We start from the raw sequence: 25,265 nt of genomic DNA, 5'->3' as shown, positions 1-25,265 counted from the left end.
ACAAACTTCTACCCTCTCCCTGCACTGCAAACAGCTGCCTCTGCAAAGTTACAGACTGCCTGTATTCTGTACAGTGACAGTCTCTGCATATGCCTGCGCTGTAGTGCGCGCCAACTGAGAGGGAGCAGTAACGGCTGCCGGACCTAAGCCACGCCCCCTCACTGCCGGGAGTAGAGCCCCGGCGCTATTGCATCCGGTCTTAACCGGCAATAAACTAACCCCTGCTGCTCACCACTATGGCATAGAGCAGAGGGAGGAGGAGATCACATCGGCAGCAGTCAAACACAGCGCTGTCAGACTCTTTTAAGTGAGCCAGCGCTGACTCAGCAGTGCAGGGATGTTAAGAGATGCGCCAGCAGCTCGTAGAAAGGCATTGCACAGCGCACCTATGTAATTAGACTGTCTGAACAGTCTCCCTTGATGGGTATCCGCGCTATATGCGCGGTAGCTCCGCCCCTTGTAATAACGCTAGCGGCGTTATACCAGGAATCCAGGACTGTATGAGCCTGGGAGGGGGCGGAGGGGCCGCAGATCTAACTCAGTCCCACGCTAGTCAGGGGAACAGAGCTATACTTACCAGCTGCTGGCATCAGGACTGCGGCTAGGCATGGGGAAGCACGGACACAGCTTCTATATTAAACTGTGGCGTGTCCCTCCCTGAGCTACTGCCAGGGTGCCTGGGACCCGGACACGCACTCTTTATTAGTGGTGGCGGGTCTCCTGATGCCTCCATGTAGCAGGCTGACAGACGCAGCACTCTGTCAGCCTGTCCTCAATGCTTGTTGAAGCTATGAAAATAAATAAAAGTTAAAATAAAAGTAAAATTACTAAGTGTGGGCTGGAGCTCAGCCCTATGTGACCGGCTCTTCTCGGGCACATTTCTAAAACTGGGGCTGATGGGGCATAGAGGGGGAGGAGCCAGTCACACTTCTGAATTATTTAAAGTGCCAGGCTCTACTCTACCACCGTCTATACCCCACTGTCTTGAACTCCAGTGTCCCCTAGTGGATGAAGGAGAAAGACTAGTTTACCGATAAACTCCTAAAATAAACTAAATTATATTTAAAAATTGCTTCCATCTTTCTCCCACAGTGAACTTAGTATACCCTGTTACCCCTGCCCCCCGAAGACACATGGGGAGGGGGCAAGTGCAAACGCAGGATTTGTAAGGGTGGGTTTCCATATATATATCACACACACATATATACTGCAGTTACACTTACTTCCAAAACTCTACAAGCAGGGATTTAAACGCCAAACCTCCTATTCATACTCTTACTGTAGCTTTTGAGTTAGTAGTAATAATGTGATTTGTGTGCACCTTGTCAATATTAATCTTTAGTTATATTACCCTGTATTTAAAACAGACAATTCTGCACATCATAATTATTATCCTGTATTTATATGGCGCCATAAGGGGTTTGCAAAACAATAAAAAAGGTGATTTACAGTACATAACAATGCAGCACATGGACTACAAGGTTTATAAACAAAGCTGCACCAGCAGTCATCATACACGAATAAGCAGTGCCGGCTGAGCCCCATGGGTTTGGTGCCGCTGTTGGCAGTGGGGAGGAGATGATGGTATAAGTGAGGTAAGGAAAAGCACATGAGGGCAGAGGGCCCTGCTTGTGATAGCTAACAATCTTGTAATGATAGAGAAAGAAGGTGATTCCACATTAGATGTAGAGGTTTGTATTGTGTATGTATAGAAAAGAACTAACAAAATAAGGGTGTTCAGTCTGTGTACAATGTACCGGTCATCCCATTAGGGTTTGTGGTGCTCCCAGAGTAATGTATAATCTCCATGCAGTGCTACTAAAAGAAAAATACTACGCTTGGGTGGGGCACTCTTTGTAATAGTTTTGATTTTATTAAAATAAAACTTTTATTATGATATTTATAAAAATCTCCTAAAGTATATAAGAATCCTGTAGTACCTGTTATAATTCATAATTGTAAGGGCAGGGGAGCTGTCCTTTAATTTTATGTTAGTCAAACTGGTAAACAGGACAACAGAGAAGGGTAATGGGGGCCTATACATTAGAAAAAAATCAATTCAACGATTCTGCGTTTTTACCCCCTCCTCCCCCCCTCGAATTCATGATTCTCCATCCACCAATATGCACCCACACATCACAGATAGCAGATCATCTTCAGCAGATTACAGATCTGCCAATTGTGTAAGTCTCATCATTTTACTAGTAGCGATCTGCAAATCAGATAATAGTTACCGTACACTGGGTTTTTCTTTCCCGATTGGTCGGTGAAATTCATCATGGACAACCTGATTTACCGATTCCGATCACTTTTTATGAATCTCATACATTGCACGTATTTTTATACAATCATCTGCAAATGGGGAATTGCCCCAATTGATTGCTGATGTATGTGGCCCATAAGAAATACAGATGTGTCCTCCTGGTGTGCCTGGTCCCGTAAGACTCTGCTAGCGCTGGGCATTTTTAAATCGTAAGGCGATGTGACTAGGATGCACCAGGAGAATATGCTGATTAATTTGATATGTGATACTTGTATATCTGTGTGTGACTGAGTCTCTCAATCAGAAGGTGAAGTGCCACCATGCAGCGGCTGCAGCTTTAATCCACTTTATTCCATTTACAGTCTCAGTTGCACACAGATATACAAGTGCCACATATCACATAAGTTTCAGAATAGCCATGCCACCAATAAAAACCATCCAGTCTGGGTGGCAGCTCCTCAGCTGCTAGATGTAAAAACAAAAAAAAAAAAAGGAGAAACGTGAATAGTCCTCAGAGGAAGTACAAGCAGATGTCAATGGATCAATGAAATGGGGTTATAGACAAGGACAATGTAAAAAATGAAGGCTGCAGATGTAATTCAAGGTCCATTCTTCAACCCAGGAACGTAAAATGAAAATGCAATTGCTGCCAACTTCAGCTACTACGAAAGTGCCCGTCTCTGTGGTACGCTTACTAAACTGGAATAAGTGTGCCAGTGTCAACCAAGAATGAAGAAACAGAAATCTTTTTACTACTACATGTAGCAGGGCTGGATAGATTGCTCTATAACATGAGAAGGCTAGATCTCTTGGTGTTGATTCATTTCCAGCTTCTAACTTTGTTTTGTTGCCATAAACATTTTCTCAGAGAGGGAAACTAATGGCCAATAATGCCCTGGCTGGTGGAACTGAAGGACCAAAGTGAATTATGCCCTCTACACAGGAGTTGAAGGCCAGGGCCTTTGAGCTGCTTCGGGCCCTGTTCCCCTTTACTATCTGTAGAGCAAAGTGTGATACCTGTGGAGAATAATGAGCTCTCTGTTGTGTGACCACTGGCATTGTAATGCATTTGAAGCCATAGAATATAATGCATATATAGAGCGCCAACATTAAATTATGCTTAGGGGCACTTTGATGCAGAAGTGCAAAGAACTGACAGACCACAAGGGGTGGCAGGTAGCTGCCATAGTAAAGCTGGGTACACACTAAACGACGCGTGTACCCAGCGATGCGATACACGACCCCCCTGTCGACGGGCTGACATATCGGGCGGTCCGTACACACTGGGCGATCCGTTTCCCGACCATCCGATATGCCGACCCCCGCCATATACCACTGCGTGGGATCGTCAGCCACATCGCCTGATTGGACTGCATGTACAAAAGATCAGGCGATGCGGCTAATGACCACACGGGAGCACGCAATGCATGATATAGTGCATACACACTGGATGATTTTAACGATTTGTCATTCCGATGCATCAGAATCAGCCAAATCATTAACAAAATAGTCTAGTGTATACCCAGTTTAAGATGAATGAAGGGTGTGTCCCTCTATAGAAACCTTGGGGTTCCCATAAAAATTCTGATGTCGGGTCCACAAGTTTCCCGATATATCCTTGACTCCTCCCTCTCCTTCAAACCACACATTCAGTACCTCTCACAGTCCTGCCGCTTCCATTTCAAAAATATTTCCAGGATCAAAGCCTCTCACACACTGGAGGCAACTAAGACCCTCATCCACTCACTGGTCATCTCCAGATTAGACTACTGTAACCTCCTCTTATCTGGCCTCCCTGACTCCCACATCTCTCCACTCCAATCTGTTCTCAATGCTGCTGCTCGGCTCATCTTCCTCTCCAAACGTTCTACATCTGCCTCCCCTCTCCTACAAGCCATATACTGGCTCCCCTTCAGAACCCAATTCAAGGTTCTTACACTCACTTACAAAGCCCTCACCTAATCTCCCATTTACATCTAATCTCACTTCACACTCCTGTCCGCCCACTTCGCTCAACAAATGCATGTCACCTCTCTTGCCAACTGACTACTTCCTCCCACTCCTGCCTCCAAGATTTCGCCCGTGCTGCTCCCTACCTCTGGAACTCTCTCCCTCTCCCCATCAGACTCTCCGCCTCTCTACAAATCTTCCAACAGGCTCTTAGTGGCTGTGCAGAGTAGCTGCTGCTTATTCTGAGTGTTATGATCGCTATTGCAGCAAGGTTTATAAACTTTGTCCTTGTCCTGCATTGTTTTGTACTGTACATTGATGTTTTTGTGTTTGCTCACTTTGTTTATGTACTTTGAGAGGCGCTGCGGAACCCTTGTGGTGCCATATAAAGGATAATAATAATAATAATACCCTTTGGGGATCATCTCCCATTTTGTATACTTCATTGCACTCCTGTTGTGAAACATATCCATGTGTACATAGGCTTACTATAGGTTATCCTATAACAACTGGTATCTTTTGATGTATACAATGGTCTTTGTACCTACCCCTCTCACCTACATATCTACACTACCCATCAGTGGATTTTCACATTTAGAAAATAATTATAACACCAATTTTTAACCCAACAAAGTTAAAGATTTTATATTACACTTCGTTCCTGCAACAATGGCCAATAGCAAAGATTTCCGAGGCAATATGGCATGTTAGTACACTGGGCATACTGCACTTCTGATTGTTGGCTATCATCAACGCTATTTACAGAAGGTTGAACTACAATGAAGGAATTCGACACAACCACCTGTTACTTCAGTACCCTAAGGGGCCTATTCATGATCCCTTAATTTTCACCAAAGCAGGTGAAAATTAAGATTTTCACCTATTTTGGTGGAAATTATGTGTCAGCCCCATTTATCAAACATGTAACGAAGGAGATATCACAGATATCTCCTGGTTACAATTGTGCATCGATCATTTCCACAGTCCCCATACTATTGTATGGGTATGTGGAAATTATGAAATTCATCAAGTTCCGAAAAAGCATTTTTTTCCGAACTTGACAGTGATGCTATTCGCCACTCCGAGGTGGCGTACAGCATGCGATACAGCAGAGGGATCTAAACAGATCCCTCCCTGCTGTGTTCTCTTACCTGCAGCAGCTCTCTCCCGGGTCCCAGGACAGTCTTCTTGTGAGCCGGGGGAAAGAGGGCACAGCAGCGGTGGTCAGCGGGATTCAGGTTGCGTGACAAGGGTGGCTAAAGCAGCGGCAGCGGGTGTCCTACGATGGGCTTATGTGAAGGATGGCTGTGCAGAGGAGCGCTGTACTGTGACCGGGGAGAAGGAGGGCTGTCAGCCAGCAAGTCTGACCGGTGAGTGGGGGAAAGAGGGCACAGCAGTGGCGGTCAGCGGGGTTCGGGTTGCTGGTGTACTGGGGACTGGCAAAGTCTATGGTGACGGCAGTGGCTACATCAGCGGCGGAGAGGGTCCTACAATGTTTTTTTTGTGAGCGTGGCCGGGAGAGGAAGGAGCGCTGTCAGCCAGCAAGTCTGCTCAGGATGGGGGTTCTCTGGCGGTAGCAGCATCAGCTTTGCTGAGTAGGTCTCCCGCACAGTAGCGGTGGCGGGGGACCTATTCGGTGCAGTAGGTCTGGGGGGGGGGAGGCCCAGTCTCTGGCGGGGCATTGTCTTTACGAGGACAGGGGGTGCGGTGACAGATCCTGGCAGGGTGAATTGGAGGGAGGACAGATAGGCGGGGGCTCTTGTCGCAGCTTGAAGACAGTCAGATAAAATGGACAATAGCAGAGAGAAAAGTCTATCATTTTCGAAAAACTGGCTTCGCAAAAACAGCAGCTTTTCGAAAGTGAAACTTTAGTAAGGATGGAATGATGAATTACAATAATTTTTATAATTTATTCTGTAACAATTGAAAACTAAAGTATCACAAGTGAAAAGTCTTTCATGATGAATAGGCCCCTAAGTCATGGTCTGTAGTAAAATTTTTAAGACATGCTGACAGTCAGAGCAATGCTTAGCGTATTACTATAGTAACATATTCAGTAAACCAGTCATACCTCAAGCACAGACAGAAGTTCTTCCACATATACTCTTTCTGTCTCAATGAGTTCATTCATGACATGCCTGGGAGAAAAAAAGTACAATAAGAGAAGCATACAATTCACTTTAAATTGTTTTAGCCACAACACATATGAGAAACTTTATTGCTTCTATGTAAATTGTGGGCAAATCAGAAACCATTTGCAAGTTTAGACTGTAAGCTCCACTAGGGAAGGGACTAGTGTGAAATATTAAGCAGTCCCTGTAGAAGCACAGTGTAATATGTTGGTGCTATGTAATCAAGCATTAACAAGGACAATCATTACTTCAGCTTTTCAGATGCTGTATTCACACCTTTATAAACACAGTGCTACCTCAGTTAAGTTTTAGGGTTAAATTTACTAAAGTGAGTTTTTAGAAATGAGTTTAAGAAGAGATGTTGCCCATAGCAACCAATCAGATTCTACTTAACATTTAACTAGCACCTTCTAGAAGATGCAATGGGTTTGTATTACCGCCGGACCTAAGCCTGGCAGATGAAATACTGACACCGGAAAGCCGGCAGATGAAGATCCCGACTGAGGTGAATATTTACCCTAACCCTCCCCTCCCCCCCAACTCTCCCTTAGGGGTACCTAACCCTATCCTCCCCCCGTAGTGCTTAACCCTAACCTCCCCCCCAGGGGTGCCTAAACCTAACCCCCCCTCCCCATACCCTGAACCAAACCCTCCCAGGGGGGTGCCTAACCCTAACCTCCCCCCAGGTGTTGCCCTAACCCTAAGTTCCCCAGGAGTCCCTAAACATAACCCCCCCTCCCCGCAACTATGAGCTTGCGAAGCCCGTCTTACCTATGTTCGGTATGCCGGGCGTCGGGATTTCGGTGTGGGGCTAATGATAGATGTTGGTAGTTAGATGCTTATGATTAGTCCCATGCCGGGCTTTCTGACTACATCCCCTAGGAGATAATAGCTAGAATCTGATTGGTTGCTATGGGCAACATCTCTTCTAAAACTCACTTCTAAAAACTCTCACTTTAGCAAATTTACCCTTTAAAATCATTGTTTTTTTTTACATAAAATCAATGCTGAAGGTACATGGTGAGAATGGCAAAATGAAATGGGAGAAGATGATTTATTGATATACACTATATGAATTACTATGGCTTACTGCAATGATATATATTAAGCACCTTCTTAATACCGCTAGGCTTTCTTCATTGTCCATCACTGAACTACTCCGCACTTGGCCATCCACTTCACTCTAGAAGGAAAAGGACACAGACTTACACTGTACAGTCCATGACAAGCACAGAGGAAATGTATATGTGCGTCTCAGGACGTAGAATGAACTGAAGTGTAACAAATAACATTTGGTGAAAACTTCCTAAGATGCATTGTCCTTATATATGTCCAGTATGGAAATTGAATGTCCATCCACAAGATAAAGGTAACTATTACACAGAGAGTTATTGGCCAACACACCTTTGTTCTGCGATAGTTTATCCGCCTTTGAAGAACACTTTCCACACTAGATCTTTGCTCTGAGGCCCGCTGGAGACCTAAATGAGAGACATAAACCTATTGTTACTGACTATGTGGGACCAGCATATATTGTGCTGTGAACTTCATTCCACATCATTCCCATATAAAATTGGGGCATAGATCTATAATGGAATGACAACCACAGGAAACTGAAATATTTCTAGATTACACTAAGATAGCATCATGATTTACTACATATAATGAAAATTGCTTCTGTTTACCTGGAGAAGAATTAGGGGATTTGGACACAGCTTCTGGTCTAGGTGCTACTGGCTGTACGGGACGAGTTTGCTTAGCTGCCAGCTTTCTAAGGCTTCCTTTCCTCTTCTCAAACATCTCTTGCATACTTTGCTGCTTCTGGAACACCTTGTGAACATGGTCCTGTTGTGCAAGAGAGGGTTAATTTACCTGCATTTAACTCATTTAAATAAGAAAATGCTAACAATATAAATGTATGGGCTGTAAGATATGGGCAATGTACCTGTAGTTCCATAGTGAGAATTGCTTCGTACTGCACCACAACACTCTGCAAGTCTTTCATGGTGACTTCTGTGCCACTCTCAAGAAATCGTTCAATCTCTTGCAGCGCTGATTCTGCTCCATCCTGGGACTGAAACTTATCCACAGGCTGAGAGGCCAGCAAGTAAATTCCCTCATCACACCACTCCATTGTCTGACGAGTGAGACAAGACAGGATTGATGGTTAAAAAGTAATAACCTAAAAGAACACACTGAACTGAATTATTATTAACTGCCACCTAAGGCAATGCCTACGACTCTGCCCAAATCCCAACCAGATCCACTTCTTCATGATTTCCCCAAATCAATCCCATTCCAGGTGACTCCATGCCGGTATATTATGCCTATTTAAAGTGCTAAAAATCTGAAATGTCCAGTGAAAATGGGAATGTTAGTAGGTATAGTCATTGTTCTTTAAATGTGTAACTTAGTAAAAATCTATTTGCTCCATTGGAGATACGCGTGACTAACCTTTTCCAGGCACCGGTGAAGTTCTAGAGACTTGTGAAGTTGCTCCCGCCTCTCCTGAATGTGACTGCAAATGTTACCACACAGATGATGAAGCTCGTTACATTTTGGGAGAATGGAGTCCACTGCGTAGTGATTGCTGAGGATGAGATGATCACCTTCTCTTGCCAAAACCTGTGCTGACTGTATCACTTCCTAAGGAGTGAGGGAATATCCATAAGAAGGGTAACATTAAAATAATGCGCTGGAATTACAGGACTGTGGTCACAGACAGATAATATTAATAGTCATATCCATTTTTGTTTTGGCCACGTCTAGATGCGTGCAAGACTGGATCGGTGGCAATGAAGGGCTAGCATTCGTGTTTCCCCCCAACATTGTTTTGTCTTCCAGCAGAACCACTTAGGATGAATCAGTGTAAGGTAGAGTGGGCTAAGGAAGGGGGAAAAGGGACAGGAGTAACAAGAAGCAACCCACCCACAGTGCCACAAAGTCTGCCTGTAATCCGACCTGGGTTTCACTGCACTTTTTTCTCCCTTCTATAATTATTATTACTGGTGTTTACTTGTAAAGTGTAACAGTGCTCTGCAGCGACGGCCAGTTGAAGGATGTAGTAGTCAATGCTGGAGATGAAGTGACAGAAAAGGCATATTCTAGCAAAATTTTGAAGGTGGAATCAAGGGTGACACCAAAACAGCAGGTGGTTAGCAGTGAGACAGATTTGAGGGAACTTGATAAGCTTTGTTGGACATTTTTAGCTTTAGAGGCATTGAAATAGTAAAGATATAGCTGGTCAAATAAGTAAGTAAGAAAGGGTAAGGTCAGGACAGGGCAGGAGAGAGAGATTCGGATGTCATGAGCATAGAGGTGGCCTTATAGGGCTACAATGGATAGTAGGAGAGAGAGGAAGATGAGCAAGGAACACAGACACTGAAGAAACAGGCTTGAGAGGTAGAAAGTGAACAGGGAGAGAACAATTTTACAAAGGCCAATGAAGTGTGTAGTGGTAAAGAGTGACCTCAATGTTGGAAGTGGCACAGGGCTCAAAAAGGATGAATAGGAGAACTAAACTTTGATGATCTCTCACCTGGGACTTTTCCTCAAAGCTGCAAAGATCCTTCAGGATATGCTCCACATGGGAGCAGCTGTTCCCGACATCTGTAGATGCCTCTAGCCTCTCAGAAATGCTGTCCAGGGCGGTCTTGATCTAATTAAGAAGAAACATGTATCTTCACTATAAAGTACAATTTTAACTGTCAGAGAACCATATATTAAAAAGACACCCAAAATGTGCCCGTAATCAAGCAAAGCTATAAGATATGACTGCTAATTCAGTTTTTACATTAAGATGTGATTGTTTTACCTAGTCACACCTGCTAAAATATTGCAGACAAAATTAGGCAAATGTTCAGAAAATTAAAGCATTGACCAAATGTTTTTTTTGTCAAAACTGCACAGAAATTATAATTTTTTTAAATTAAGTTTAAAAAATTTAAAAAATGTATTTAAATACTTTATTTATAAAAATATATACCTAAGGGATGTTTTGCACCCCCCCAACCCCCATGTCCACAGACCCCCATTGTAAAATAGCGTCCCCCATTGTCAAAAGATACCCAGTAATATAAACCCCCAGCCCCTACTGGTAATAGGTCCCCGTGACACCAGGTCCCCACCCTCACCCCCAGGGACAATGATATATGTAAAAAAAAAATTATATATACCACCCAGCCAAAAAATATTTTAAAGGGCAGTATAACCCCACCTCCTACCCCCAGTGCCAAAAGATGCCCCCCGTTAGCCCCCTCCCCATGGCCTAGCTCCATCCACTCACCTTGTTGCAGAGCGCAGCGGAGCTTGGGGCAAGGAGTACTGATCATCAGTCTCCCCTGCTGCTTCTGATCTCTGCCCCAGAGTGCCGTTCGCATGTCACTCTATTCCGGCAGTGATGTAGACGGTCACAGAGTGCCACATCACTGCAGGGGGGCCCAGGGAGTCAAAGGAGATCCGTTCTGCACAACTGCAGAATGGACCGCCTCTGCAGAAGCCACGGGACAGAGCAATTGGCGTGGTCGCATGTGAGGTGACCTTGCCAGATGAAGCGATCACGCCGGTTAAGTGGTTAAATCGCTTGTATACCATTCTATCTTACTTCTAAAGCTGGGTACACACCTTTGCGATCTTCAGCTGATCGGGTTAAATGCTCCTGCCAGTGTGCACCCATCTTGACCCTCCTGTGAGTCCCATACACACTGTGCTAGAAATAGCTCAGTGTGTATGGGCTTCTATGGGATTGGAAGGGCAGGCAGGTAAGATGCGACTTCCAATCCCGGCTTTTGCAAGAGCGTTATAAGCCGTTTATCGGCTAAAGCTCCTGCAATTAATGGCCCTATCATCCAATATCGGAGGATTCTATAGTTGTGTACCCAGCTTTAGGCAGATCTTAAACCATACATTCCAGTGGGGGTGTCACCCTGGTAAAACCTAGTGTTATCAATCTGCCATCACTCATTGCTAGCACTGACAGCATGAAAAGGACAGCAGTTTCAGAGGGGGGCAGATTCCTACACTCACTCTATACAGTATTTCAACACAGTACCCAAGAGTATTCTCTCTCAGTAATTCTAGTAAATGGGGGGACTCAGCAAGGTGTGCTGAAGTAGGAAAGTTTTTTTCAAAATGTGCACCCTCCCTGTATCTTAAACATGGAAAACAGTTACATCTAGTAAGTGTATTCACCTCACCTCTCGAAATTTCAGCTCAAAATGCCGCAGTTGCAAGCATTGTTCAAGCTTTTGTTGGTGTTTGGTCCAAAACTCGTCAAAAGCAGTTTCTGTGTCATTAAGCTGCATGATAAGCCTATAAAAAAATAAGATAGGTGTCCGGAATGCATGTTCTCTATAGCGGTGCATTGAGGCAAGAGCAAAGGACAGACCTGCTACAGGGCAGCAGAGGAAATGTTAATATTCTTTACTTCTTTTATTTGCAACCATTTATCCAATTAACACTATGAAGAATTGAGTGTTGGATACCAGATCACAATTACGTGGGTTGCAGAATTATTATTGTAATTAATTTATAAAAGGAGGCCCAAAGCAGCACAACCTCTAATTGAAGCCCTAAATTACAAAAGTAAAATTGATTAGATTTAAATGAAATAAATAAATAAATAATAATAATATAAAAGAGGAAACATGGCTAATGAGTTGATGTAGGATTTTATTGTAACTACCAGAAAGTGATACAAAATATATTTAATTACAGCATCATCTTTACTCATGGACAGTTGTTAGTTTTGATGAAGACGTTGTATACAGACACCAGAGGTATTTTGCATTGATTGTGATAGGGGAGACAAGAGACGGAGAAATGACTAGTTAGCAGGAGTGGGACATAGGGAGTTTGTCCATGGCAAAATGGTGGAAAAGAACAAAGACAGGACAATAAGCAGGAGTACAAAACAGAAGCAATGTTTTTTGCTGCATGAACTGGCTGCAACTGAAAACCACCTCAGAAACAGAGTTTATGAATACGGGCTGGGTACAGGATCCCGGCGGTCAGAATAAAAACAGCGGAATCCCGACACCATTAGGTAAGTACCCTAACGCTAACCCTTACCCCTCCCTCCCTGATGCCTGAACCTAACCTCCCCCCTAGTGCCTACACCTAACCTCCCCCTCCCAGCACCCTAAACCTAACCCTCTTCCCCTAGTGCCTAACTGCTAACCCCCCAATACACCTGCTACTTACCTTCGGGATTCTGGCGGTCGGGATTCTAGCACCAATATTTTGAATGTCGGCATCCCGTCTGCCAGGATGCTGACTACCTCCCAATGAATACAACTTATATTGAGAAAATACTTTCACTCAAAGCACATTGAAAATTTCTTTATGATCTATAAAGTTGTGAATGACAAAATAATGATGTAGTTTATTACATTAACTTATACACCAGCTGTAGTTTACCAGTGATATCCATTTGCAGATTACCATTCAAAGATCAAAATCGGTGAATCACAAGGTGCATACACACATAACGATAATGACGTCGTTATCCTTAAATCGTTAAAAAAAATCCTTCAGTTTATGAGTTATAACGATGAATGATAATCACAAATGCGCACTCCCGTTTCTAGTTTGTAGTTAACGTTCATCGTCCATTTCAGACTGTCCAACGTGACGATTTTCATTAAGGGAAGGAACATTATTCGTTCAGCGTTCAAAAAATCGTTCATTACACTTCAAAAAATCATTCACTTTTTCAAGGGAAAATCTGACAGAAAATCGTTGGTTACAAAATCGTTACGTGTGTATGCATCTATACAGGGGAAAGAAAATCACCAAAACACTACCTGCACATGAACATAAATCATTGAACCCATACCATCCTATATGTTGTGCAATTGCTGTTTACAAGCAAAATTACCATGGCATTTAAAAAATTATTGCAGGCTCCAAAAGTCACAGACATTATATGCAATAATTCCAATGATATTTTTGCAGGTGATCTTTTTCCATATAAGGATTACATGACTCACTGACCTAATGTCCTCACTCCATCCCACTGTCCCTACCTCTCCACAGTAGTCTGGTTGTCCTGTTGGTCCTGAGTCATGCTATACTCGGGGTCCTCTCTGATATGCTGTCTGATCTGCTTCAAGATGTCACTTCCCTGCTTCAGTGCTAATCTCAGGTCATCCTGTAACACCAAGGACACATTAACAATAACTGTATTAAGGCAATTTCTTTTATTCAGACTAAATTCCGATGTGGGTTAAAAAAAAATTCGGTTCAAAAATATAAAAAACAAGAAACTGTTATACCTAAGGGAGGGTAACATTAATAGAAACTGTTAAACTTCCTTACACAGTCATAGTGTAGTAGTGAAGGGGGTCATGCAGTGTCCTGCATAGCACTCGTATAATAGATGTATGTGAGCAGGGTATTTGTAAAGCACAACGGAATACGAGGGTGCTATAGAAGTAACGTAATAAATAAATAAGTACAGTTCCATGCAGGAATGCTGGCTAATGTGACCCTGTATGACTGCAGAGAAGGGTGCAGATGATTTAGTGGACTGTGGATTACTTACCTTCATCCTGTCCTTCTTCTCTGTGTGCACAGCTAAGAGGGAGTTGGTGGTAGATACATCATTAGGCAATTCTGTCTCAGCCAACTCTGTCCCGAAGCACTGCAATGTCTGTGCTGTCTGTTTAACCATTTGGGCAAAATTTTCTATTGCCTAGGAGAACAGAGTTATAGTGATCAAGCTATACAAGAGCACAGAATAAAGTAATATAACAGAGCTACTGACACATCATTAATTCTGAATTAAAAATTTCAATATATAAATGTTAATTTTATTGTTCTCAGTAGCCAACAAAAATTCATTGCATCAGTCTTGTACAAGAAGTTTGCTTGGTGATGAGTTATCAAAGCCCAGCTCTCACCCCTCCCAGCATTACTGCACTCACTACACATGAAGAATGAGTCAGGTCCACAGAGACCTCTCCTCCAAGTCTAACAAACCTAGAGAAACTTGCATACTGTAGCTAGAAATACACTGAAAACTTACCATGCGATGCAAAAGCCAGTTTTTATGGCAATAATCTAATGTGCCACCAAGATCTTGTGTCAGCTGTGTCTTGTCAATGTAGGTCTGTAATTCTGCTTCTGAATTCAGCATTATGACCTGTGCAGAGTAGACAATTACATATTATACATCATTTGGGAACATGTCCTTTCTTCGTGATGGTACAGTATTCCTATAAACCTTCAAAATGTACTATTTTTTCTGTATGTATGTCACTTAAAGGCGTATACATAAAAACCAGCTACAAGGTCACTAACAAGCTATGTAAGGCAGCCGGAGAGGGCATTGTGGGCTGAGAGACAGTGTGCCAAGCAAACTATGTACAAATCTTCAGACACTGCCAAACCCTCCTGTACACATTAGTGTTTCTTCATTACTACAGCAACATTTTACTACAGGAAACCAGTGTGCAAATTACAGTGGTTATTCTCCTGGCCAAGTTTTATATACATTACTACTTTACTTTGGTCATTAAACATCAACGATATTAATACTGAACTTCTATAGAAAGATAAAAAGTAGCTAATTAATCATACAATCAAAAATTGGAGAAAGTTGCTGTTGGCAAATGAAACAATGATGAGGAACTTTTAATGTATTTCAAGGTACAAGTTGAGTCTCCCATATCCAAAATGCTTGGGACCAGGGGTATTTTGGATAACAGAATATTCCGTATTTTGGAATAATTGCATATCATAATGAAATATCTTGGGAATGGGACCCCAATATACACACATAATGCATATATGTGTTATATACACCTTATACACACAGCCTGCAGATCATTCTCTACAATATTTTCCAAAAAATTTGTGGCTCAAGCAAAGTTTGTGTACTGAAATGAAATTCATTTATGTTTCATATACACCTTATACACACAGTCTGAAGGTAATTTTATACAATATTTTTAATAATTTGTGCCTTAGACAAAGTTTGTGTACATTGAACCATCAAAAATCAAAGGTTTCATTATCTCAGTCATGCTAAAAATATTCCGTATTTCGGAATATTTGGATATGGGAGACTCAACCTGTATTCGTTTTTTGTTGGCGCAGAATGGAAGAAAACTGTTTCTTCAGAAACTTTTTTCAATAAAAAAAATAAATAAAATAAATTAAAATACTACAGAGGAAAAAATTAAATCCCTCTAGCATCAAGAAATCTGATCAGATATAAGATACAATTTGCTGCAAATAATGTTGACATTATACCTTTTTTATTTACATTACACAAGTCTCATAAGGAGCTTCGCTATCTGTGGGAGTCACATTAGCATGAAGAAGTGATGCAAGAGTGCTATAGTGTTTGCAGCTTGTTGTCACTCATAGATTTACACTAGTAAGTATTAGAGTGGATGGTGACATATGGGGTCTATTTACTAAGCAGTGTTAGGAGACAGAGTGAAAAGTGATAAGAAAGTGATAAGATGCCAGCCAATCAGCTCCCAACTGTCATCTCATAGGATGTGTTTGAAAAATGACATGAGTTGGCTGTACTTGCTCCAGCACTGCATGCACGGGACTAAAGGTGTATATTAACCAGTATGCAGAGTTGTACGCATATATGTGGGCAGCCTGCCACTATCCTTCTGGTTAGTTTGATAAGTGATCTTCATCCCCATCATCAGGACGCACTTGCACTCAGGGCCGGATATTCCACTACCCATCCTAGGCGCTCGCTTAGGGCTCGGCGGGAACCAAGGGGCCCGTGGATGGGCCCCTTTGCCTGAAGAAATCCCGTGATTGCAGCGCTCCCAGAGGTCCGTCATCGTCACGCAGGCCCGCCTCCACTCCACTCCACTCCACTACACTACACTACACTACACAGAGTCCCGCGCGGCTGTAGGTGCTCTCTAGGAGAGCTTGTGTGTATGCAGCCGCCAGCTGCACAGAGTAACTCTCCGGGGACCCGCTGCGCTGTCTCTCCCAGCTAATCCATCCTCATGCAGCTAGCCCTGCCGTGACCCGCCCCAGCAGCCAAGGCCAGGCAGGTAGGGACTTGTATCAAATACCCTGATTAGCTGCCATATACACACACTATATATATATGTCTATATGTATGTATATATATATATATATATATACATACATGTGTGTGTATATAATATATGTGTATATGAATATATATATATATATATATGTGTGTGTGTGTGTGTGTGTGTGTATATGTATATGTGTGTGTATATATATGTGTGTGTCTATGTATATATGTGTATATATATATGTGTGTGTATGTATATGTGTATGTATATGTATATGTGTATCTATATATATATATAATATATATATGTGTGTATATATGTGTGTATGTATGTATGTATATATATATATATATATATATATATATATATATGTGTGTGTGTGTGTATATATGTATATATATATAAATATATATATATATATATATATATATATATATATGTGTGCGTGTATATATATATGTATGTATGCATATATGTGTGTGTGTATATATATATATATATATATATAATATGCGCGCGTCTATCTCAATGGGAATAATTATATATATATTTGTATGTGTGTATGTATATATATATATATATATATATATATATATATAATTAATTTTTTTTCTCATCTAGTGACATTGTAAAAACTGTATATATCCAGTAGTTGTCACTAGGTCAAGACTTGACCTAGTGGCAAATACTGGTTATATGCACATTTTTTACAATGTCACTAGATTATTTATATATAATATATATATGGGTGTGTGTATATATATATATATATACACACATATTATATATGCACATACTGTTTGCACTGTGTTTTCATTTTCTATTTTAATGTTTTGATGTCCGTAATGTTTAAAGCTTTAAAAAGATGAATATATGGAGAAAAAACCAAAAAATTATGTCAGGGCATGAATCAGGAACTCACATAGGGGGGAATTCAATTAAACGCGATGTTGAATAGCCGTGGGAGGGAGCTTCTGCAGCTATTCAATTCACTGCGCTGTTTGGGTGTGCTAAGGATTTCTTCTCGCACCCCGCGGGGATGCGAGGAGAAATCCGACCAAAGTGCCGGGCACGCAGCTGTTTTTCTGCTTTACGCTGCTCTAACAGCCGTGTGCTCGGCACTTTGGTCAGAGAATGCCGGTTAACGCGCCTTAACATTCTCCGACCACACAGCGCACTGAAATGAATGGCTCAGGGAGCTTGCTCCCAGCGCTGTTCAAATCGCGTCGAATTGAATTCCCCCCATATAGTGCTATGGATTGTTTGAGAGAGGGGGGCCCCAAACTAGTATCTTGCCTAGGGCCCCGTGAGGTCTAAATCTGGCTCTGCTTGCACTAGCCTCGTACTTGGAGCAGATGATATGCCTGACATACTTACGCTTGCGTCCAACTATACTGATGTGAAAACACCCCGTTACACTCACTCAGGCACAAGACGTGAGAACACTCTGTTACACTCACTCAGGCACAAGTAGTGATACTACTGAAACGTGTACAAATCTGTGACTTTCCTACTTGCATACACTTGGTTCTGGGGCAAGCACAGTGCGAGAACAAGAAACGCTCTCAAGATGACAAATTGAAGTACGATATATCGTGAGTGTATCGGCGGGTGTGTACTCCCAGTATGCAAGTGCTGCAAACACTGACATCACAACTGGTCGGGCACATTCTTCTCATTGAACCATTGTGTAAGTGTGTATCCTGCATAAGTGTCTCAGAAAACTGTCCATAAATGTCACCACTGGGGTGGCATATTTGCCACTTCAGTTATCTCAATCTTCATAATTAACCCAGTCCTATAGCAGGGTGACCCCACACTTGGGAGCCCAATGTTATAGTGGAAGCCAGCCCAAGTTCTGTAGTGACGGGGCTTGTTAGGTGATTTGGGGAGAATGCGGTTTGCTTTTTTTTTTCTTTTATTAAATAGTTTCCAGTGTATTATAGATGTAATCTGACATTAAAAATATAGCAGGAGACTAAGGGCCTGATTCAGACCCACTCGCGAGCGGCTGTCCGCTCGCAAGTGGGTCGATGTTATGGACTGAGCATGCGCACGACGGAGGGAGCTCCGTCGTGCGCATGCGCCAGACGCGACGAGCGAAGGAAAGTCCTTCGCTCGTTGTGTCTGATCAAAGGGGGCGTGCTGTCAATGTTGATTGACAGCACGCCCCCTTTGGTAGGCGTGCCGGGGGCGTGCCTCCCTGACGGGGGCGTTCCCACGGGAACGCCTCCCGTCAGAAGCCGGCCCACTGACATCACTAGTGATGTCAGTGGGAGTGATTTTGGCTCTGATAGAGCCAAAATCACTCCGGAGCTTGCGGTTGAAAACCTCAACCTCAGGCTCCGGCTCGCAATTTCGATGGTCGCGATGGTCTCGACCATCGCGGCCATCAAAATGCACGCTCGTATAGCCTGTGGGTGGTGACCCACAGCTATACGAGCGTCCAGAAGGACGCTCCATTTTCATGGAGGCCGGCCCTCATTCATAGCGTGCGCTCTGCTCAGAGCGTACGGCTCTGAATGAGGGCCTAAATCCCCAGTAGCTCTGAACTGGTGCAGAATTCAATTCCTTTTGGTGAGTGGTACCTTTATGTCAAAATGCAACCTCGTTTCAGCACTGCTTTGCAAAGCTAGATGCACTACTGCACTAATACACAATGCAGCAATATGAAACCAACTGGCACGCAACATGAGTTCAAGAGCTTGGTGCTACTTATATAAGCACTAAAGCAACAAATAAATTAGATTAAACTAAAGCTGTTGACCCTTGCTAGTAAACATTCATAAGTTCAACATATTATATATCCTTGATAAAACAGTGCTTACATGTGGAGGAATCTGAAATGCTTTATGAGCAGTCCATCACATGTAAGGTGTATAAATGACTACTAATGTGAACTGCCCTTTGGCAGGAGGTGACTACTGGTTTCTCTAGTTGCTTATGGGCATTGTGGTATATAGATATTTTTTAAGTAACAATATTAAAAAGAATATATATTTAAGAAAAAATAGGGGAAATGCTGTATATTCACTGCCACACACCTAGCACACTGCCACACACCTAGCTCACTGCCACACACCTACACACCTACCACACACCTAGCACACTGCCACACACCTACCACACTGCCACACACCTACCACACTGCCACACACCTAGCACACTGCCACACACCTAGCACACTGCCACACGCCTAGCACACTGCCACACGCCTAGCACACTGCCACACACCTAGCACACTGCCCCACACCTAGCACACTGCCCCACACCTAGCACACTGCCCCACACCTAGCTCACTGCCACACACCTACACACCTACCACATGCCTAGCTCACTGCCACACACCTACCACACTGCCACACACCTACCACACTGCCACACGCCTACCACACGCCTAGCTCATTGCCACACGCCTAGCACACTGCCACACGCCTAGCACACTGCCACATGCTTAGCACACTGCCACACGCCTAGCTGACTGCCACACACCTACACACCTACCACACGCCTAGCACAATGCCACACACTTAGCACACTGCCACATGCCTAGCACACTGCCACACACTTAGCACAATGCCACACGCATAGCTGACTGCCACACACCTACCACACTGCCACACACCTACCACACACCTGGCTCACTACCACACGCCTGCCACACACCTAGCACACTGCCACACGCCTAGCACACTGCCACACACTTAGCACACTGCCACACACTTAGCACACTGCCACACGCCTACCGCACTGCCACAGACCTACCACACGTCTAGCTCACTGCCACACGGCTAGCGCACTGCCACACGCCTAGCGCACTGCCACACGCCTAGCGCACTATCACACACCTACCACATGCCTAGCTCACTGCCACACACCTACCACACTGCCACACACCTAGCACACTGCCACACACCTACCACACTGCCACACGCCTAGCACACTGCCACACACCTACCACACGCCTAGCTCACTGCCACACACCTACCACACTGCCACACACCTAGCACACTGCCACACACCTACCTCACTGCCACACACCTACCGCACTGCCACACACCTACCGCACTGCCACACACCTACCGCACTGCCACAGTAGCATTCTCCTGAATCCAGTATTCTGATATGTCAGCACATGTCTGGTTAGGATACTCATTTATTGTCTGCTGGCTGTGAGTAAATAAAGGTGTCACTATGCTGGTTACTTACCGGTACCTTCATTTTAAAGTCATCTTTGTTTAATTTTAATGCAAGGTGCGACAGGGTGCGCTGGAATATTCCCGATGGACGCAAAACAATGACAAGCTGCAGGTTCCCTGGGAAAGATGCCTATAAGATAGAATGTGAAAACTAAGAGTACAATAAGATAAGCAAACAATGACAATCCACTGTTCTAATAATAATTAATCATGAGAATTAAGCAGTACTCTATGCTAAAGTTAATGTTTTTCTATAATATGTATTTCAATGTATGTACATTGCAAAATAAAAACTAAAATTACAAAAGGGAAAAAGTATGGTTACCAAAACTGAAATAGAATTAAGTAATTTTTTTTGTATACAATTGAAGCATCACAATCTTCCACATGAAGTATACGAGTGAAAATAATGTTGTAGAGGCATGTCTCCTTTACTTGTGACTGCTTTGACGTTGGCCAGTTTGTGAGTTAATACTACAAAATTTAGAAGACCTGATCCATTGGTTAAGCTAATTTCTAGCCTTACTGTACATTAACAGTGACAAAATGACTGGTTACGTGTACAGAAAGTAGACTGGATCACATACAGCCAATTGAAAGGCTTGGATATAAAGCAATGGCCCTAACTTTTACACAGTGGCCACAGAAGGTACAAGTCCCTCTAACCAACCTCCAGGCTGCATGTTGAGATTGGGATGTAGAAATTTGAGGGCTATAAAAATTACCGCCCCAAGATCCCTTATATTTTTCAATCCAACTTTAATTATGGTGATGACCTGTAGACATAAAGGAGGAAATATGGCACCCAACCTCCATGGTATCTGCAATAGGGTTGCTTATGTGCTGATAACCAGGGACTGCTTGGCTGTCAACCATGTATTAGTAGTAAGCAGATCATTCCATATTTGTGTCAGGCTGCAGGAGGGCAAATAAGTAGCCTGCAGAGCCCAAGTCATATTCTTAGTTTGGTTCAGCAGATATAGGGGGATATAAACTAATGCAGTATGTTGTTTAACACTTGCTTAGCCTTTTACAGGCCATATACACCATGGACCACCACATTATGCTGTCCTAAACACATATTGTGCATGATTTATACCAGGAAAACATGTCTTTAAAAAAAAAAGAGTTTATCTTCATGTTTGTCTATTAGCAGCCTTTGAGAATTTGAAATACTGAAGACACCTAAATTTATGTTGATATCCCGACACATAAGATCTAACACCACTGTATTTTACCAAAGTATTCCTTCCTACCTTTATTATTGTGATGATTTTAAGTCTTCATTTTTGTGAAAAACGAAGAATGAAAAAAGTAATCACTCCATCTGACTAGCGTCATGAGACAGTGGACCTCATTCAGAGTCGGTCGAAGCGGCCGCACGGGAAAAGGGGCCGGATATGCAAATAATTCCCTCGCAAGTTGCGTCCCTAAGTATCGGATCGGTAGCTGGCCGACCAAGGGGAGGAAGCGGTCGGAAGACAAAAAAATACGCCCCCTTCTCGTACACATTGCACGTCATCTCCGGGCATATAAGGATTAATCGAGACCATCGGCAACCATCGAAACTGGTCGTAGAGCTCAAGGTTGACCATACCCTCTCTTAAGCTCTACGATCATGTCAGTGTAAAAACCTCCCATGTCACATGTGCCATGACGCTACTTTGTTAATTATGCACTCCCATAAACCGTATGCACTCCCACAAAACGCTGTTCGCATAATGAGGCACGCCTGCGTTCGGATCTCCACTCCCCCGTTTTCAAGCACCTTCCCCTGTTACCACCCACAAACGCCTCCATCTGTCACTCAAACTACCGACCTGGCTGTGTTCAAGGAGAGAGAAATTTCTGATCGTAGCGGCTAGTTTGCGCACGCGCATTGCGAACTTTACACATGCACAGTATAGCGAACATCGGTGGCGTACGACCGTGCGGCCGCTTCAACCGACTCTGAATGAGGTCCAGTGTATCTGAACTTGGAGTCAGGAGAAAAAAATAATTCCTTCAGATAATTCTGTATCTGAAGGAATTAGTGGATCTGTATCAGCAAAGCATAGCACCACTGGTCAGAGAGGCGCTGCACAAATCAATTAGGCACTTATGTACTGCCTAAAGGTGGGTATACACCTGACCGATATATCTGCAGATTGAATGATCTGCAGATATACCTGCAGACTCTGCAGAACATATGTTCTGCATACAGACCACCTGATTCATCGTGACTAATGTCACAACTGGGCGGACAATTACAAGCGCCCATCCAGTTGAGCTGTCAATCACCACCGGCCCGTACAAACAGCACAATGCACCAATATATCTGCAGATATATTGGGCATGGGCTGTGCAGCACAGCCGACGTGAAATGTCTGCAAACAAATCGCTGGTTCTCACTAGACGATGCACACATAATATATCAGCCAGTCGGTCAGTGTGTGCCCAGCATAAGTCCAGACATGTTACAAATTGTCCAGGCACTGGTGACTGAGAATAAAATCTACAATATGCCATTTCTTTGAAGGTTCCCAATCTAGGACCTGTGCCAGTACGCTCTACCGGGTCAGAAAGAATTTCTGCCAAAACCGAAAATTTTTTAATATAACAACACAACTTAATTGAGAGTGTTAACTAAATATCCTAAAATGTTGTAGCTAACCCAGTGGTTCCCAAACTGTGTGCGCCACATCTCTCCCATGCGTATGTGTACATAAAAAGTTTTGTGCACTGGTGGTAGATGGTTTGGCGGCGAGGAGTAGAGCGGGGGGTGTTTGTGATGAGTGGAGGGGGAGCTGTCACTGTAAAGCAGGGTTGGGTAAGGGATCCCGGCAGTCAGAATCCTGACGCCAGCATCCCGATATGGTCAGAATACCAACACTAGTCGGTCAGCATTCCAACCCTCCCCGGTGTCTGACCCTAACCTCTGTCCCTAGTGCCTGAGCCTAACCTCCCCTCCCCACACTCTAAACTTCCCCCCTTAGTGCCTAACCCGCCCCCTAACCCTGCTACTTATCGTGGGGATGTCGGCACCGGGATTCTGACAGGTGTCGGGATTCCGGCGCCGGCATCCCGACTGTCTGGATTTTAATCGGATCCCGTAAAGCAACAGGCATTGAAACCTAAGGCTGCCTGTTGCTGAATGGGGTCCTACAGTGCAGTGCGTAGTGGGAGATCACACAGGAAGCATGTGCTCTGTAGTGATGCTACAGAATGGCGCTGAAGATCAGAACTACAGGCAAGTAGTGGTGGGGGGTACATGGAGAGACATGGAGGGGGCAAAGGGAGAGACATGGAGGGGACAAAGGGAGAGACATGGAGGGGACAAAGGGAGAGACATGGAGGGGACGAAGGGAGAGACATGGAGGGGACGAAGGGAGAGACATGGAGGGGACAAAGGGAGAGACATGGAGGGGACAAAGGGAGAGACATGGAGGGGACAAAGGGAGAGACATGGAGGGGACAAAGGGAGAGACATGGAGGGGACAAAGGGAGAGACATGGAGGGGACAAAGGGAGAGACATGGAGGGGACAAAGGGAGAGACATGGAGGGGACAAAGGGAGAGACATGGAGGGGGCAAAGGGAGAGACATGGAGGGGACAAAGGGATAGACATGGAGGGGACAAAATTAGAGACATGGAGGGGACAAAGGGAGAGACATGGAGGGGACAAAGGGAGAGACATGGAGGGGACAAAGGGAGAGACATGGAGGGGACAAAAGGAGAGACATGGAGGGGACAAAGGGAGAGACATGGAGGGAACAAAGGGAGAGACATGGAGGGGACAAAGGGAGACATGGAAGGAAAAATTAGAGAAGGGGACAATGGGAGAGAGACAAAGGGAGGAATAGGAGAGAGGTGAAGGGGGAAATGATTAAGAATAGCTCAGTTTTTCTTTTTTTTCCTATTTCTTTTATAAATACTTACTACGTTATCTTGACCCAACTGCTTAAATAAAAATTGGACTGCTAATCTGGTAATTATTTTGGTTTAGGGGTGCTTCAAAAAAATGACGGAGACCCTAAGGGCGCCTTGAATTGAGAAAGTTTGGGAACCACTGGGCTAACCTATTGCAGAGGCCCCACTTAGCCATAAGCCTCAAGATCCACAAAGTCTTTGTCCAGGTTCAGCGTCATTACTAAAATTGAGCGAGCATGGGTCCCATTCTGGTCTATAGCCCAGAGCAGAGTAAAAAAGAAAAAAAGGCCACCACCAGCATGTGATGTGCTTCTGTTCTGTGAGCGTGGAAGCAAGACATTTACATAATATATGCTAATATTATTACATATTTCTTATTATAATATATATATATATATATATATATATATATATACATATACATACACACACACACATACATGTGGAGTGATGTATGAGCGGCAGGGGCATTTTAAGAGAGGTAAGGCCCATGTTCAGACTCAGTGCGGGCCCCCTCCTCTCTCTGACGGTGCTGCGGTGGTAGTGGGTGCAGTAGATTCCGGCTAAGTGCCAGAATCTACTGCGCATGCACAGGTCTTCGGGAAAATGGCGCCCACACCGTTTTCCAAGGACAGCAGTACTGCACATGCGCAGAATCACCGGGAAAATGTCCGCCGCAATTTTCTCAGGATTTTTGCTGCTCTTCAGCACTGGCTCGGCGCTGGGGAGCAACACGATGGGTAAGTATGAAGCTATATGGGTGCATTGTGTGCGGTGTGGGCCCCCG

At 43.8% G+C, this 25,265-nt stretch overlaps 1 protein-coding gene across 2 annotated transcripts in view; it reads right to left on the bottom strand.

Moving 5' to 3' along the window:
* MCF2L (MCF.2 cell line derived transforming sequence like) overlaps positions 1-25,265 on the bottom strand; it is a 316,624-nt gene that overhangs the window by 49,013 nt on the left and 242,346 nt on the right. For both annotated transcript variants that reach the window (XM_088458539.1, XM_088458547.1), the window contains 12 exons: positions 20,580-20,699; positions 14,372-14,488; positions 13,889-14,038; positions 13,371-13,495; positions 11,541-11,655; positions 9,884-10,003; positions 8,800-8,991; positions 8,291-8,482; positions 8,031-8,190; positions 7,750-7,826; positions 7,458-7,528; positions 6,285-6,351 (listed from right to left, as the gene is read on the bottom strand). In XM_088458539.1, the coding sequence (XP_088314665.1) occupies positions 6,285-6,351; positions 7,458-7,528; positions 7,750-7,826; positions 8,031-8,190; positions 8,291-8,482; positions 8,800-8,991; positions 9,884-10,003; positions 11,541-11,655; positions 13,371-13,495; positions 13,889-14,038; positions 14,372-14,488; positions 20,580-20,699 (1,506 nt within the window). The remainder of the gene's footprint in view (positions 1-6,284; positions 6,352-7,457; positions 7,529-7,749; positions 7,827-8,030; positions 8,191-8,290; positions 8,483-8,799; positions 8,992-9,883; positions 10,004-11,540; positions 11,656-13,370; positions 13,496-13,888; positions 14,039-14,371; positions 14,489-20,579; positions 20,700-25,265) is intronic.

The sequence above is a fragment of the Taudactylus pleione genome, unplaced genomic scaffold (assembly GCF_031769625.1).
Source record: "Taudactylus pleione unplaced genomic scaffold, aTauple2 ptg000041l, whole genome shotgun sequence".
Classification (NCBI taxonomy): Eukaryota; Metazoa; Chordata; class Amphibia; order Anura; family Myobatrachidae; genus Taudactylus; species Taudactylus pleione.
Note: the sequence above shows the minus strand (reverse complement) of the source record. Positions and strands in the feature narration are given on the sequence as shown.